Genomic DNA, 15765 nt, shown 5'->3' with positions numbered 1-15765 from the left:
GAATTGGGTGCTCAGATGGCAGAGTATTGGTATGGCTCACCAGAGGAACTGGGTTTGATTCCCAGTCTGGGCACATCATTTTCTTACATGTACATATTATGGATGTTTGCCAGTTAATTTATACAACTGAATTCTGTAAAGAATAGTTTGGCCCCTGTAAGTGTAGTGCATTCTGTTAGTCAAAATGGTAGTGCAGAGTTTTATAGAATAAGTCATCGGTTAACGTTTATCACGTGATGAGGAAGCTCGACCTCATTAAATCACTGATGGTCGTGTGGTGACTTGGTGGGAGCCTTGCGCAAACCTATGGTTCCACTGGGCAGCAGCGCGGCACATTGGCCTGAATGCTTGCTCAGGAGGCGTGAGGTTGACTGGTACTTCGGGTCACACTAACGTGACATGGTTTGGACTGGAGTTATCCCAACCGGACCGTGATCACAACAATATAAACCAGAAGGGTACTTTTTGATGTTGCGACCTCGCCAGGTATGCCTCCGCCCATATTATTACATCATTATACATGCTGGTACCAAGTTTGATATAAATTCCTGAACCCAGATTCAAAATATTAAATAAGTCTGGCTGCCAGACCATGTGTTCAATCAGATTTAAATTTAAAACATATATTCCCCATGACTACTAGGCCATACTATTGTTTCACATCGATCAATGAAGCGGTTTCAAGAGAAATAATTTAAAAAAGATTTTCACTCAATCCAATATGGCTGCCAGACAATGTCACATATTAATTATTTGAACACCCAGGTATCCCCAAGGCAAGGAGAACATGTGGATGAAGTTTCGCCTCGATCTGTCAGGCCGTTTTGGAGAAGAAGATTTTTAAAGGTTTATTCTTCAAAAAATCATAGCTGCCAAACCATGTGACTGATGATGTTATAAGACATAAGTGGAGAACTTTTTGTTCCTCATGGAGAGCCAACCGATCAAACCTGTAAAGTTTCGCCTCGATCTGTTTAGCCATTTTGGAGAAGATTTTTTAAAGATTTTGATGTTGAAATAATATGGCTGCCAAACCACATGACTGATGAGGTCATCAATTTTTTTCCCCCGCCATACAATTTAACCCTAGATGACCCTCAAAAATTTTCATACTGATCGGATAAAGCGTTCGACGTATGCAATTATGATGTCATAATGAAGCCACCCATGACATAATCAAAAAAATTTAACTTGTTACCCATGGGGAGTAATTGACACGTGCCAAGTTTCAATTTTTTCTACAAAGCGGTTTTGGAGATGGAGGTCCAAAGTATTTCCTTTTTTCCAACATGGCTGCCACACCACATGACCTATGATGTCATAATTATCATTACAACATTCTACATGAGTAGTCACACTTATGGTGAAAATGTAGTCAATCGGATAAGCGGTTGCAGAGAAAACAGAGAAAATTAGTACGGACGGACGGATGTACGGACAACCCGAAAACATAATGCCAACGGTGACTTCGTCAGCGGAGGCATAAAAAAAAAACATTGCGAGAAAGAAACGTCATCATTCCTTAATTAATGCATTGCGGTGTTGACATCACAGTCAAAACCAATGGCACGAGTCGTTCAATTAATTTTATTCTGCACGAGATCAAGGTGCGTGGATGAGCAAGATGGACACGGACGATTCATCGTCCATCCGAGGGAGGGCGCACACATCGATTGATGCCTTGCCCTGCATGCGAAGCATCAGGATGGGAGTTAAAAGCAGAGTCAGGATTCAAACCCAGACGACACAGCTCAGAGGTGAGTGTGCATTCCTCCAGGCGATCTATCCTACCAAGCCATCGTGTCATCAACATTTGCAAGACATTTAACATCAGGACAATGAAGACCAAAGAAGATGAACAAAACTTTTCTTGTACTTCTTTTGATTTTTATTAATCATTGAGAAATACAGCTAAATACAGGCAACTTGGAATAACTATAATAAAGACACAGTAGAAATACTTACGTTCTCTGTTTTTACATTTCCATCAACTATGTTTCTATTGACAGGAATCACAAAACCATACGCCTCGCAGAAATGCCCTGTGACCCTGCCAGGCTGAAAGGCCATGTGCAGTGAATGACCACTCTCACGGTCAACTGGCATCATCTATTAGCAAACAAAGAGAGGATATAAACATGGTGGAGCCGACACCGACGAACTGGCCACGGGTCGTGGTCCTGCAAGAGGGCTAGACACGCGAAGACAGACTTTGTCAAGATCGGGCCGCATTCACCTCTACCAGGAAAGACAAAAAAAACGGTCCTGGTCTTGCCTCTTGTCAAAAACACCCTCACAGAGTGCAAAGTACACTGCCTGGCAGCCAAAAGGGGCGAGGGGTGGTTTTGGGGGAGGGGGAAGGGGGTCACGTTCCTGCCATGACAAGAGAATCGTGGGAAGCCAAAGTGAGAATCAAAACCCATTCGGGGTTGTGCGGTTAGAAAGGAAGTGCTCGTTTCTGGCATCAATATACTTCACCTGTCCCATTTACTTTGCCGGAGACCCACGCATGTATAACTGGATATACCGTAGAGAGTAATGAGTTGCGGTATGATGAGGGTGTCCCAAGGAGGTCACTCACAATGAGTCCCTGCTCGACAAGTCTTGCACAGAAAAACAAAACACAGGCATATGTGGATAGAATACGCACCCTGCAGGAACGCCCTCTCCAGGTACGATGGAAATAGCCCTCCATTAGTGGACCCATGCGAAGATCCGATGCGGTGACGGAGCTGGGAGGAGCCACAAACTTGGAGATTTGACTTCTCTTCATAATTATTCATGAAATGCAAAAACCGAATAATCTAACAATTCTATCGGCTGGTCACAATCAGGTAATCAGAACATCTCGTCCTGCAACATCACCACCGCCATCACCACCACCTTTTCCTCCATAAGGTGCAAATGAAAACAATGTAATTGGAGGTACACACCAGGTTGACTATAGTAAGCTCCCATCCCTTCAACCTGAGATCTTTCTACTGTTTCCAAATGTCTGGAAAAATACAAACTATTACAGCAAAGCGACAAACTGAAGAGGATCAATGTGGAGTATGACTTCACAGTCAAGGTGAAAAGTATCAACGTCTAGAAACCGTCAAACAATGAAGAATAATCAGAATGCGAGTGAGCTCCTCAATGTGAACGGCACGCACACGCGCACGCACACAAAGATACTTAAAAACGTCTGCAGGTATGCAGGTACGTACACAGGTTTGCAGACATATGCTCGGATGAATGCATTCAAACTTACGTGCACATGCATGCAGGTAAGCATGCACACACATGGTACGCACACATCTTCAGACGAATGCCTGTAAAAACACGCGCGCGCGCGCGCGCACACACACACACACACACACACACACACACACACACACACACACACACACACACACACACACACACACACACACACACACACACACACACACACACACACACACACACACACACACACACACACACACACACACACTCTCAATCTCTCTCTCTCTCTCTGCCTGATGAATGCATGTATGTGCACACACAAGTATACATGCCCGCACACAGATTAATGCATGTTCACATGCACCAAGAACGCAGGTAAGCATGCTCTCGGATGAAGGCATGGATGCACACACGCACAAACCTGCCAGGCACTGAATGACAAAGTTTGCAAGGTGAAGCACATTTCATCATGTCGAGCGTAAGGATGTGCCACTCGTTCAATCCTGAAGGCCGCAATCATTAAGAGGAGCCATGGTGCATTCGCTTGGATGAACGGTTAAGGTAGGAATGGCTGGTGTCAATTTACAAGATAGCTTCGAGTTAATCAATCCCTGTGTGTTGCCGACATGACTAGTGCAGCGAAATGTGGTTAAACGCGAGATTTCCACCGCACCCAAGAAGGTAGAATTGTTGCCTGCTCATCAAAGTGAAAATTAGTGCAACTGCCACCAACACCACCGCTGTAATCTGGTATAGAAACACATCGACAGCTTGTTCCTTTCAAAGCACCCGCTCCTTCGCGTGCAGTGAGAGCACGTTTAGGTGCGGGTCAGTGAGCAGAATGGTTACGGCAATTAACTCATGAGCAGTGCACATGCAATGTGTAAACACCACTCACCACTACCGGTGAGCGTGCAGCAACATTGGCGTGGGTGATAGTGGTGGCAGTAATACAGAAACAAAATGTTACTAAAAGAGTGGTGGTGGTGATGCGAGACAATGCACTTACATTAAAAAAAAAATACAACCATGTTACGAGCAAAGGAGCTGGTAATGGTAGTAGTGGCTTACAAACCTACTTTTCACGATAGTACAACAGGTAGTTTTTCAGAGATTCAGGAAGAGGCAAAATGAGCAGTCGCTCACGAAGAAGGTTCTGAGGCGGAGGCTCCAGCTTCGCCTCGGGTCTGGCTAAATCTGTGGCGTGATCGCCTGGAGGGTCTCGCTCCACATCGCCATCCTGCCGTTCGTCACTGTCGTAGTCACTGTCCAAGTGGTGTGGAATGAGCTGGTTTCCCACGAACACAAAAGTATTGATGCGTCGATCCCTTTGACGTCTGCGTTTACGTCTAGAGGGTAGAAGAGGTGAAAAAGGGAGAAAGAGAGATAGAGAGGAGAGAGAGCCAACACGTCACGGGATGCGTGGGAGCGTTGGGTTCAGGCGAGTTGGGACAAAACAAATAACATCTGGACATTCTCTCACAGTTGAACAATTGTATTCCCAGGGAGACCTTTGGCTGGCAGGAAAGTATAAATAAAAGCTTAAAATGTCCCATAAAGGTAGGGAATGGAGTGCTTCTTCCACAAGAGGAATGCACAATTACCTGAGCCCAAAATGAAAAAAAAAAACTTCAAGTTGATCCTCCATTAACTGAGAACATGTAGACATCCAGACTGATGCTTTAACCAAACAGTTTACTAGTTTTGAGGCCATTTGTTGAATTTTGTTGAAAGATGGGGTTGATGTGCACTCCAAACAGGGATTCAAGATCAAATTCCCATGGCGCTGGTTGTACAGAGCAGAGTTTGGAGGACACAAACACACAAACACACACACACACACACACACACACACACACACACACACACACACACACACACACACACACACACACACACACACACACACACACACACACACACACACACACAGAGTTTTACCGCGGTTTGGGGACACGATGCGTGACGATGCTTTGTTGAGGGTGTTCCTGGTTAATTAGCTGACGCAGCCAAAGGCGGATGGTGATGCGGGTTAAGTCTTGTAGGGACCGTACTTCTACATTTGCTGATAAAAGAGGGGAGTGAGGGGGTCAGGGATGGAATAAAAACGGATTAAAAGGGACAGTGGGGATTGAAACTAATCAAGGGAGATGATGCTCTTCAAATTTTATACTCATCGTGTTTTGCATGAGCTTTTGCCCATGGTGACCAATGAGAGGTGTGAGTTAGCGTCCAACTGCTAAAAATTGAGCATTCAAGCACACAAACAATATGTACAGTCCTGGCCAAAAATATTGGCACCCTTGCACTTTTTTCAAATAACTCATAATTTTCTCAAACAATAAGTAAAAATTGATAAAAGTATTTGGTCTCCACAATTCTTTCATTTCACTGTTAATATTACAGAACCTTTATTTTTGATTCAGGACTTAATATATCCTTTTAAATCAGAAAATAAAAATAAATGGCGTTGACAAAGTTATTGACATCCCAGACTTAATATTTGGTAGCACAGCCTTTGGACAAAATAACTAAAGTCAAGCGCTTCCTATAGCCATGAATGAGTTTCCGACACTACCTACTGGTAGTTTGGCCCACTCTTCTTGTGCAAGCTGCTCCAGGTCAGGTCAGGTCAGGTATGGGAGCATGTGCCAGAACAGCACGTCGCTGCGTTCACTTTTCGCCGGTACTCCAGGGGCCTCGTCCGTCTGGCCATCCCCCAGGCAGATGTCAGGCCCATCCCCATCTCCTTGAGATGATGGTCAACCTTCTGCAACCACGAGGCACGTGGTCGGCCCACTGGCCTCCTCCACTCATGAGACTCCCTCGCTGAGAGAATCTGGTGAGCAGGATCAGCGTCAGGAAAACGAGCCACATGTCCATACAGCCGCAACTGACGCTCACGGACTATGCAGGTAACAAATCTCATCCGAGTCTCTCTCAGCAACCACTCTGGACACAAAATCCGACCAGCGATAGCCAAGGATTCTCTGAAGAGACCTGGTACCAAAGGAATTAAGTCTCCGTCCCAGCTCCTTGGTCAGAGTCTAAGTCTCGCATCCATAGAGCAAGACTGGAAGTACCAAGGACCTGAAGACTCGGACTTTCGTCCTCGCGCACAGGTACCGGCAGCGCCACACCCCATGATCCAGCGAATCCATGACTCCCCAGGCCCGACCCAGACGTCTATTGACCTCTGACTCGCAGCCAGCAGAGACATGAATATCACTGCCAAGGTAAGTGAATCTCTCCACGACCTCAACATCCTCACCACAAACAGACACAGACAGGACAGCAGCATCCAAGATGTCACCGAAAGCCTGGATCTTAGTTTTGACCCAAGAAACCCGTAATCCCAACGGCTCCGACTCCTCATTCAGCACCTCAAGGGCCCCCAAGAGGATGTCTAAAGTCTCCGCAAAGATGACTGCATCATCTGCAAAGTCAAGGTCCGAGATCTTGACATTCCCAAATGACGCACCACAACTTGATCTCTCCGACATCCTCCCTAGAATCCAGTCCATACAAGTGCTGAAAAGTGTGGGGGCAAGTACACATCCCTGACGAACTCCAGTAACAACTGGAAATAAGTCAGAGATGGTACCACCACACTTCACAGCACTCTCAGTACCAGAGTAGAGTTCAGACATCAGATCGATCAGTTTTGGTGGCACCCCACGAAGACCAAGAATCCTCCAGAGGACATCCCGATTCACTGAATCGAACGCTTTACAGAGATCAACATAGGCTGCAAGCAGCCCCTGCCGAAACTCTCGTCTGCGTTAGGTGAGGACACGAAGTGCAAGGATACGGTCAATCGTTGACCTCTTTGGTGTAAAGCCTGACTGCTCTGGATGCTGATGCTCAAGCAGATGGTGGCGAACCCTATCAAGAATTATCCGAGCAAAGACCTTGCCCGGCACTGAGAGCAGCGTCACCCCTCGGTAGTTGTTGCAGTCTTGGCGATCACCCTTCCCTTTCCAGAGAGGGACAACAAGGCCCCTCTTCCAGTCAGTTGGGATGATGCCTGTGTTCCAGGCAGAGCACAAAACTACATGCAACGACACAAGTGCAGCATTTCCACCAGCCTTGAGAAGTTCAGCATGGATGCCACAGATCCCTGGAGCTTTGCCCCGTTTCAACTGGTTCACCGCAGCCCGTGTTTCCACAAGTGAAGGTGGACCACAGTTGATTCGAGGGTCAGCAACAGGGATTGTAACACCCTTGACGTCCAACTCGACAGTTGGGGGATCAGCCTGGTACAACCACTCAAAGTAACCGGCCCAGCGGACCTTCACTTCAGACTCCTCTGTCAAGAGCCTACCACTCTCTGCTCGAACTGCAGTGCTCCGAGGGATGGGCTTGGATGAACGTAATGCGCGAATTCCCCTGTAAGCGGGACAACAATCACCTGTCCACAGGTGATGCTCTACCCCCTCACAGATTCCTCGCACATAGGCCTCCTTGTCCACCCTCAGTGCACGTACAGTTTTACGCCTCAGCTCCCTGAACAGCTCAGCTCTGCCATTCAGCCTGGCCCTGCGACTCTGGTCAATGGTATCCAGTGTCCCTTGAGAGAAAAAATTTTTCTTTGCCCTGCGGTGAGTTCCAAGACATCCAGCGGCAACATCAAGGACGGTGGTCTTGAAGGCGCTCCACAACTCTTCAGGACCCCCCAAAGCACCCAGACCCCCCAAGTGTCCACTCAGCCTGTTCGCAAACTCCTCAGCTACTCTCTCATCCCTGAGCTTGCCAACATCCAGCCTAGGCTGGGATGGTACCATTCTCCAGGATTTAAGGTGCAGCTTTAGAGTTGCTACAACAAGCCTGTGGTCAGTATTGAGGAACTGAGCACTCCGGTAGACCCTGCAGTTCTGGATCATCCTCCAACGACCGTCAATGAGGACATGGTCAATCTCCTTTGCCACACCGCCAGCGTTGGAATACCAAGTCCAGCAATGAGCTTGTGGGCGCTGAAACTATGAACCAGCCACCCTAAGTCCATGACTTCTTGCAAAGTCAAGGAACTTAGTGCTATTCTGGTTCATAGTTCCTGACCCATGGGGACTAACACATGTCTCATAACCATCCCTATCAGTTCCAGTCGATGCATTGAAATCCCCCAAGACTAGAAGTGTATCTCGTCTGGGGCACTGATCAACCACAGACTCGAGCGTGGCGTAGAATGTATCCTTCACGGTGAGATCACTCGCCTCAGTCGGAGCATAAACAGAGACCAGGGAAATGACACCTAAGGAGTGACGAATCCTTAATCTCATAATACGCTCGTTGACCGGTGTTACCTCAATTATCATTGGGGTCAGCTTATTGGACACAGCTACAGCAACTCCTTGGGTATGGTAACCATCAGAGCGACCAGACCAATAGTAGGTGTAACCACCCACCATTATCTCGCCGCAATCCGGTCTCCGAACCTCAGAGAGAGCTGCAATCCCGATGTCCAAACGCTTGAGCTCAGATGTTAACAGAGACAGGTGATCAATCTTTCTTAGGGATAGGACATTCCAGGCACCCACCCGAAGGGACCGCCTCAGGTTAACCCAAGGAGACCGCCGTCTGGTGTACGACACCTCAGCACCACTCTGACACACTCTCCCGCAATCTGACCCAGGGATGTTACCCCGTGGTTTCCCTCCTATCATCAAAGATTGGGGGTCCCGAAGGCTTTGCCCCAATCCCGTCATCCGGTGAGCTGCCCTGCGAAGGGAAGCTTCACAGGAGGTACTCCCACGGAGTGGGTTTTCAGATTTTTTTGCGTTTTTGCGTTTTGCGGAATGAAGGGTTTTACGGTGGCCAGAGTGAAAATCCTGTCACCAACCTCCTAATAAGAAGTAACCCAACTGCAGGAGGACGTCCGCAGACACAGTTGGGCACTAGATATGAATGGCCGTTGGCTCACAAGGAGCTCCTCCGCCCTTTGACAGGTTTTGTTTTTAATCCTGCTGGGTGTCCATATCCAAACACCCACCTCACCAGAAAACCTGGTTGGGGAGACGGTTTAGTCGCCGACAACCCGACCATGGAACAGGTTAGTACAGGTTTACATGGTACCTGTAGCAGGTCACAGATCGAACCTGACCTGACAGAGGTCTCCCAGATTTGAAGGGTACCTTCTCCTAACTGCTGTTTTCAGATCTCCCCACAAGTGTTCAATAGGATTTAGATCTTGACTCATTGCTGGCCACTTCAGAACAGTCCAGTGCTTTGTCTTGAACCATTCCTGGGTGTTTTTGAAATGTGTTTGGGGTCATTGTCCTGCTGCAAGACCCATGACCTTCGACAGAGACCCAGATTTCTGACACTGGGTTGAACATTGCTCTCCAAAATGCCTTGGTAATCTCCTGATTTCATGATGCCATGCACACATTCAAGGTAGCACAGCAACCCCAAAACATCACTGAATGTCCTCCATATTTGACTGGAGGGAAGGTGTTCTTTTCTTTGAAGGCTTCATTTTGTTTTCTATAAACATAGAGATGATGTGTTTTACCAAAAAGCTCAAATTTGGTCTTATCTGTGCACAGGACATTCTCCGAGACAGATTTTGGCTTGTTCAGGTGTGTTTTGGCAAACTCCAGTCAGGCTTTCTTATGCGTCTCTCTCTCAGCAGTGGGGTCCCTCCTGGATCTCCTCCCATAGAAACCCCTTTCATTGAGTTGGCGATGGATGGTGCGAGTTGAAACTGTCGTACCTTGTGTCTGAAGGTCAGCTTGAATCTGTTTGGCAGTTGATCGAGGTGCTTTCTCCACCATTCGAACAATCCTTCGCCGCAATCTTCGATCAAGTTTTCTCTTGCGACCACACCCAGAGAGGTTGACTACAGTGTCATGGGCCTTAAACTTCCTGATAGCATTGCGTACGGTGGACACAGGAACATCAAGGTCTCTGGAGATGGGCTTGTAGCCTTGAGATTGTCCATGCTTGGCTACAATCTTGTGTCTGACCTCCTCAGACAATTCTCTGGTTTTCTTTCTTTTCTCCATGCTCAATGTGGTACACACAATGACAAAAAAACAGCAGAATGACTCCTTTTCTCCATTCAAACTGGTTGATTGAGTGATTTTTACATTGCAGACACCTGCAACCCACCACAGGTGAGTTCAATTCCAAAGTAAAGGAGAATCACCTGCTTGAAATCTAATTATTTCTAACAAGTTCTAAAAGGTGCCAGTAATATTGTCTGGATCGTGTTTAGGTGTCTGTGTGGAATAAGCTAAGATTTAGTAATTTTTTCCAGGTTTTTTTTGTTTGTTTTGTTCCACTGAAAACCAAAGAAATACAAACGTGGATCCCAAAAGATTTTTTAATTTCAACAATTTTCTGGAAGATATGGTGCATTATTTGAAAAAAAGTGAAAGGGAGCCAATATTTTTGGCCACAGCTTATGAATTATATTCATGAACCCGGTCAATTGCAACATCAACCGTCGGTTCCTTAAAGCTACTTCATTTCAACGTGGGATGCAAAATGGCAGAAGTAACAGATAGATGGACAACATAATCAAACAACTCACTACTGTCCTCAGATATTGCTTTGGAGAAACTCATTTAAGGGCAATTAAAAGCATTTTACAACTAAAATGGCACTTGGTGGAGTGCATACCTCCACCAGGATGAACAGTTACATTTTGTATTCCACTGATAGGTCGGATCTGCATCCGGATCTCCACCAAAATCAAATCAATTCGTCCTCGTCACACCCCCAACTCTTCCATCAAATGTCATAACCCATCCATAACATTTTGAGATGTCATGCTATGTATCATTTTGTCCCTGTCTCTCAATGGTGAAGATTCACTGAAAAATTATCGCATCCGGAACCGAATCTTCACCAAAATTGAATCATTTTTCCCCTTGTCAGACATCCAAGCTGTCCACCAGATTTCGTCCGAATCCGTACACAACTTTGTGAGGTATCCTGCTCAGAGACAAACAAACAGACAGGGGTGAAACCATAACCCCCGTCAACATTTGGTGGAGGAGGTAATAACGCCCAGGACAACAACAAAAATGATTGCAGAATATTTGAGAATTTTTTGCTTTCACAACAACTATACAACTACTTCCACTACTTTCTTAACAGCTCCAATTATTCCCAACTTCTCGTGGGGTCGGTAATGGAATTTGACCCAAGTCTTTCACAAACTTGTTGGACAGGCCTGACGTTCAACTGAAGGTGATTTGGGCAGGAAGTTATAATTTATTTGTGGTGGTGAAGATAACTCACCTACTCTTTGAAAAGAACAAACGTACACCTAGATCCTATAATGTCCACTAATGCTAGCAGATAGGACACCCAGGGTGTCTTTCGTAAGCAAGCAGCTTGCTATTACTTTCCAAGCGAGCTGTTCCATATCAAACACTTTGCAAGCCATCACCTAGCCCCTTGGCAAGTGGAGCAAGCGATTAAGAGAGGTGCATCGTTATATCAGAAAAATGGCTGTTGTCGTCGGATTCAAAGCGATACTACATACCAATGAAATACTCAGAAGCCTACCCCCGTCATGGACAATCATTGTTTACATTGGAGATCGCCATGTTGTTAAGCGGTGCCGAGTACTCCGTTCCGTTGGATACTTGCATGAGCGCTTTGAATCAAGCAAGCCGCTTGGCGAGCGGTAAGCAAGCCGCTTGCTAACGGAACACACTTCCGGCTTAACATCCATCCGAGGGACGGAGAACTTTGTGATAGAACACTCTGCCTACAAAGCACCAATCCGACAGTTTACAGTCGAGTTGAGAATCTAACCTGGACTAGACAGCTCAAAGGTAGGTGCACTACCTGTGCACACTTCTGTAGGATTTCACAACTACCTCAATAATACCTTACCTCTAACATCTCCAGCATAAACCCTGTTTCTGTGACTCCAGTGCTTAGTTGTGAATGTAGTACTATTAACCATGTCTTGATGCTGCTTCAGATGCATGATACAGCACTCATGTCTATGCACCTCAAGTACAACTATATAAATATATACAAGCATCAGCCATGTTAATGAGATCTGAAACTGACCCCTCGTCCCCCCCCTCCAACACCTTGTACTGCACGACAGTGGATTTGAGGATTAATAGAAAGCAAGAGAGTGTCAGTTTAAAGAGGTGAAGAACAAATACTCATGATGAGCCAATGAGCGAGTGTTCCGTGTGCGCATGTGCACTTACGTAGCTTCACTCCATCCTCCTGCTGCTGCTCACCAGTCTTGTTGGGAAGCACGAGAGAGGCAAAGGACACAGCTAGGATGTTCTTCACATCCCAGCTGTTCTGACCTGTCCTCGTGATCTGGGTGAGCTGTGGAGTGGTTGGGCATGAAGACCAATGCTATCCTGCTCATAGACAGGAAAAATAGACCAAATTTAAAACTGTACACTCAATGACATTTATCAGGGAAGAGGTAACCCCATGACTAGCACAATGAGGCTCCAGGAACTCTTTCCTACAGCAAAGTTCCGAAGAGGCCAAAATCTCTTATTGATCATTTTACATCACAATTGGACCAAACCAAGCTCAAAAGGTCCCTAACTTCACCTGGTCTTCCATCGGCATGACCAAAATGCCACCCACAGAGATGAGGTTCTTCATGTAGTTCTCGTGGTCTTTCTGGACGCCTGCCCCACAGTACACGCGATCGTATTGCAGGCTGTCTGTGACGAGCTCCAGACAGTTTCCCACGACAAATTTGGGTTCGCAGAATTCAAACCTGGAACACACCATCAAGACACATGAAAGTACAATGGATGATACCATAATCACACCTACATTTGATTTGATACTATTCCAGGTGTATGAGGATCACAGCAGGAACAGAGAACAAATGAATGCCTCTGACAACAAACGTCAGTTCAAGGTTTGGGATAGTTGCATCGCTAATATCTCTACATTATCCATTTGCAATCTAATGTCTTCTTTCCCCCATTTGCATGCATTCCACCTCGTCTCCCCATCCGCGACAAGAATTTCTGTCACAAGAGGGAGATTTAAAAACGATTTCAAAGCCAATCAGAGACTGATAAATACAAGATGTGGCTGCCTCCAGAGAACTTCAACAAAGTTGTATTTAGTGCTTAATGGTGAAATTTCTTCATATTATGGCCCAGAGTGAAAGCTATTGATAACAATCACAAATAATAACAAGTTCAGTTCATCTGTCAAGGCTCAAAAGGCCACGGGGTGGGTGAGTCATGGGGAGCCTCATGCAAGAAACCTGCTCACCAAGTGATGTACAGACCTGTCAAAGCTGTCACTCATCTTGATAAAATTCTCCAGTCTCTGCTGAGCAAACTCCACCACGTCAGTATGTAGCTCCACACCATGGTTCATGCCGAATGGGCCTGAAGCAAGTGGTTGGGGTTATAAACAAATAATAATGGACAGCAATGAAGTGGGGAACTAAGGATGAAAATTAAAGGGTGGGGTACACAAAGTGAGCAAGGCAAGGTGTAGGGTGAGCAGGTGAAGGACAAATTTGGATGGATCACCTACCCAGGACCAACCCCACCATTGTACTGAGGTAGCCAGTTCCACTGCCCAGGTTCAGGAAAGAGAGACCAGGCCGCAGCTTCAGGGCTTCCATGACCTCAGAGTAGATGCAGGGAGCTGAAAGGTGTATGTTCCCATGCTTCCAAGCGAGATCCCGGTAAGCATTATCTCGAAATTCCTCGAGATAGTAGTCTGCTCGGTCAATGGCACGGAATGCCTGCTCGACCACCTTGGAGCGGATATATGCAGCTTCCTTCAGATTATCGATTAGGTCGTCATTGTCCTCCCCGGCGCTAACTGCGCCACCCATCCCTGCTGGTCTCGTTCCCACGTGACACAAACTCGTCGGTGCTTGGATCAACTTTCACAGGCAACGAGAAGTGCAAAAGCAGCCAGATCTATGAACGGCGACCCGGCCTGCCGAGGACTTACAAGTCAGAGGAATCCAATCATGTAGCCACACACGATCAGGAAAGGTCTATGGAGATAGACAGATAGCATTACAGCACCTAAACTCACTGCTCAAACATAATGGGAATTCACTTTCAAGGTGAAAGGAACAATATGCACATCACAATAAGGTAGCTTATCAGATCAAAAAAAAAAATAAAAGAAGTGACACACCAGAAAGACAGACGGGTGTCTAAAAATCACAAAAATTAATTTGCACTACCCAATAATCTACCATCAGTTGCACCCTTGTTTAAGGAAACAAACAACAGGCAGGATTTTCGAAGAAAATGCCTCATTTGGCTTTATTAGTTTAGTGAATGCAGATATAATAAAGAAATACAAACTTCTAAGTAATCTCTACACTGACTTGCATGTCAAACTCAAGGTAAAGAGAAAGTGGTCACAACAATGACAATATTGTCACAGTGAGCTCGGCAAACATTCGGAGGTAACAAGCACTGCAAAGATGATCAGACAACCAGGTAAACATCAAGACTGGGGGAAATTTGTCGATGGACCTACATCGTCAACAATCATTCGGAGCTTTCTCTTCTTTCAGGCAAATGCAAACTCTGTAATCAATACGTCCTGTGCATTAGACACTGTTGATGTTCAGTTTCTCAATACGCAGTGCCCAAATCGAGAAAAGACGTGGTGGCACATCAACGAACCTTGGCACACGATGTGCTATATTTAGGGCCAGCCTTGAGCTTTCCCCAAAACGAATCAGGTAACTTCCAACTTCCACAATAAAAAAAACTCACGTGGGATTCCGACTCCATATCCACATCACGGTGGCGACGCAGCAAGAATGCTAAGCGGCCTCGGAGCGAGACAATGGCGCATGCTGCACGACCAACAATGCCTGATTGTCTCGAGCACTGACCTGTGCCAGACAAGCACCTTGCGAGAGCACAAAAACAACAAGATAATTCGATGTCTGTCTCTCTTAAAACCGAACGCGTGACTCGCTTGGCTCAAAGGAAAACTAGATCCGGGGCTTTCACTGAGCAAAGAAAAAACTTGTACTCATCTGTGTCTGTCAAACCAACTGCCTGTGAACTTATCGACATTTTACCAGAGTGAATGTGAGCAGTTTCCAGTGAGATACCTGATCATCATAAGCACAAATAACATTGTACGCTTTACCAACAATGAATGTTATACATCACACTCACCCCCCCCCCCCCCCCCAATTCGGCAGAGGGTGGCATCATCAGCAATGAGATAGGTAGGATTTTCCATGGAATCAGAAAGATCATTGATGAAGATACGGAACAAGACGGCACCAAAGATACCACCGTGGGACACTGCAGCCTTGACAGGGAGAGGAGATGAGAGGATCCGTTAAAAGCTACACATTGAATACGAGAGTAGGGGAAGTTAATGTCCCATGAGAGGAGATGGCCTTGGATGCCATAAGCAGAGAGTTTAGAGGTCAAGGCAGGGTGCCAGACTGCGTCAAATGCTCAAGATACAGTATGTACAGCAAGATGGCCCTGACCTCATGTATGAGATTGAAGGCCTCGGTCCATTGTTGAGAGGGTAGAAGTACCATTTCCAAGATAGAATGACCGGGTGTGAAACCGAATTGATAATCTGAGA

The 15765-nt window shown here is 46.2% G+C and overlaps 1 protein-coding gene across 1 annotated transcript in view; it reads right to left on the bottom strand.

Moving 5' to 3' along the window:
• Positions 1-1865: 1865 nt before the first annotated feature.
• The window catches only part of LOC147013310 (protein-L-isoaspartate O-methyltransferase domain-containing protein 1-like), a 48007-nt gene continuing 34107 nt past the window's right edge, over positions 1866-15765 (bottom strand). The window contains exons 2-7 of the mRNA XM_085855032.1: positions 13711-14185; positions 13457-13559; positions 12757-12928; positions 12393-12519; positions 5152-5275; positions 1866-4559 (exon numbers count right to left, since the gene is read on the bottom strand). Of these exons, the coding sequence (XP_085711158.1) occupies positions 4286-4559; positions 5152-5275; positions 12393-12519; positions 12757-12928; positions 13457-13559; positions 13711-14017 (1107 nt within the window). The 5' untranslated portion in view covers positions 14018-14185 and the 3' untranslated portion in view covers positions 1866-4285. The remainder of the gene's footprint in view (positions 4560-5151; positions 5276-12392; positions 12520-12756; positions 12929-13456; positions 13560-13710; positions 14186-15765) is intronic.

The sequence above is a fragment of the Eptatretus burgeri genome, chromosome 14 (assembly GCF_056783735.1).
Source record: "Eptatretus burgeri isolate ZD-2024b chromosome 14, Ebu_testis_v1, whole genome shotgun sequence".
In the NCBI taxonomy this organism is placed as follows: Eukaryota; Metazoa; Chordata; class Myxini; order Myxiniformes; family Myxinidae; genus Eptatretus; species Eptatretus burgeri.
This window is presented reverse-complemented; position numbering and strand designations above follow the sequence as displayed.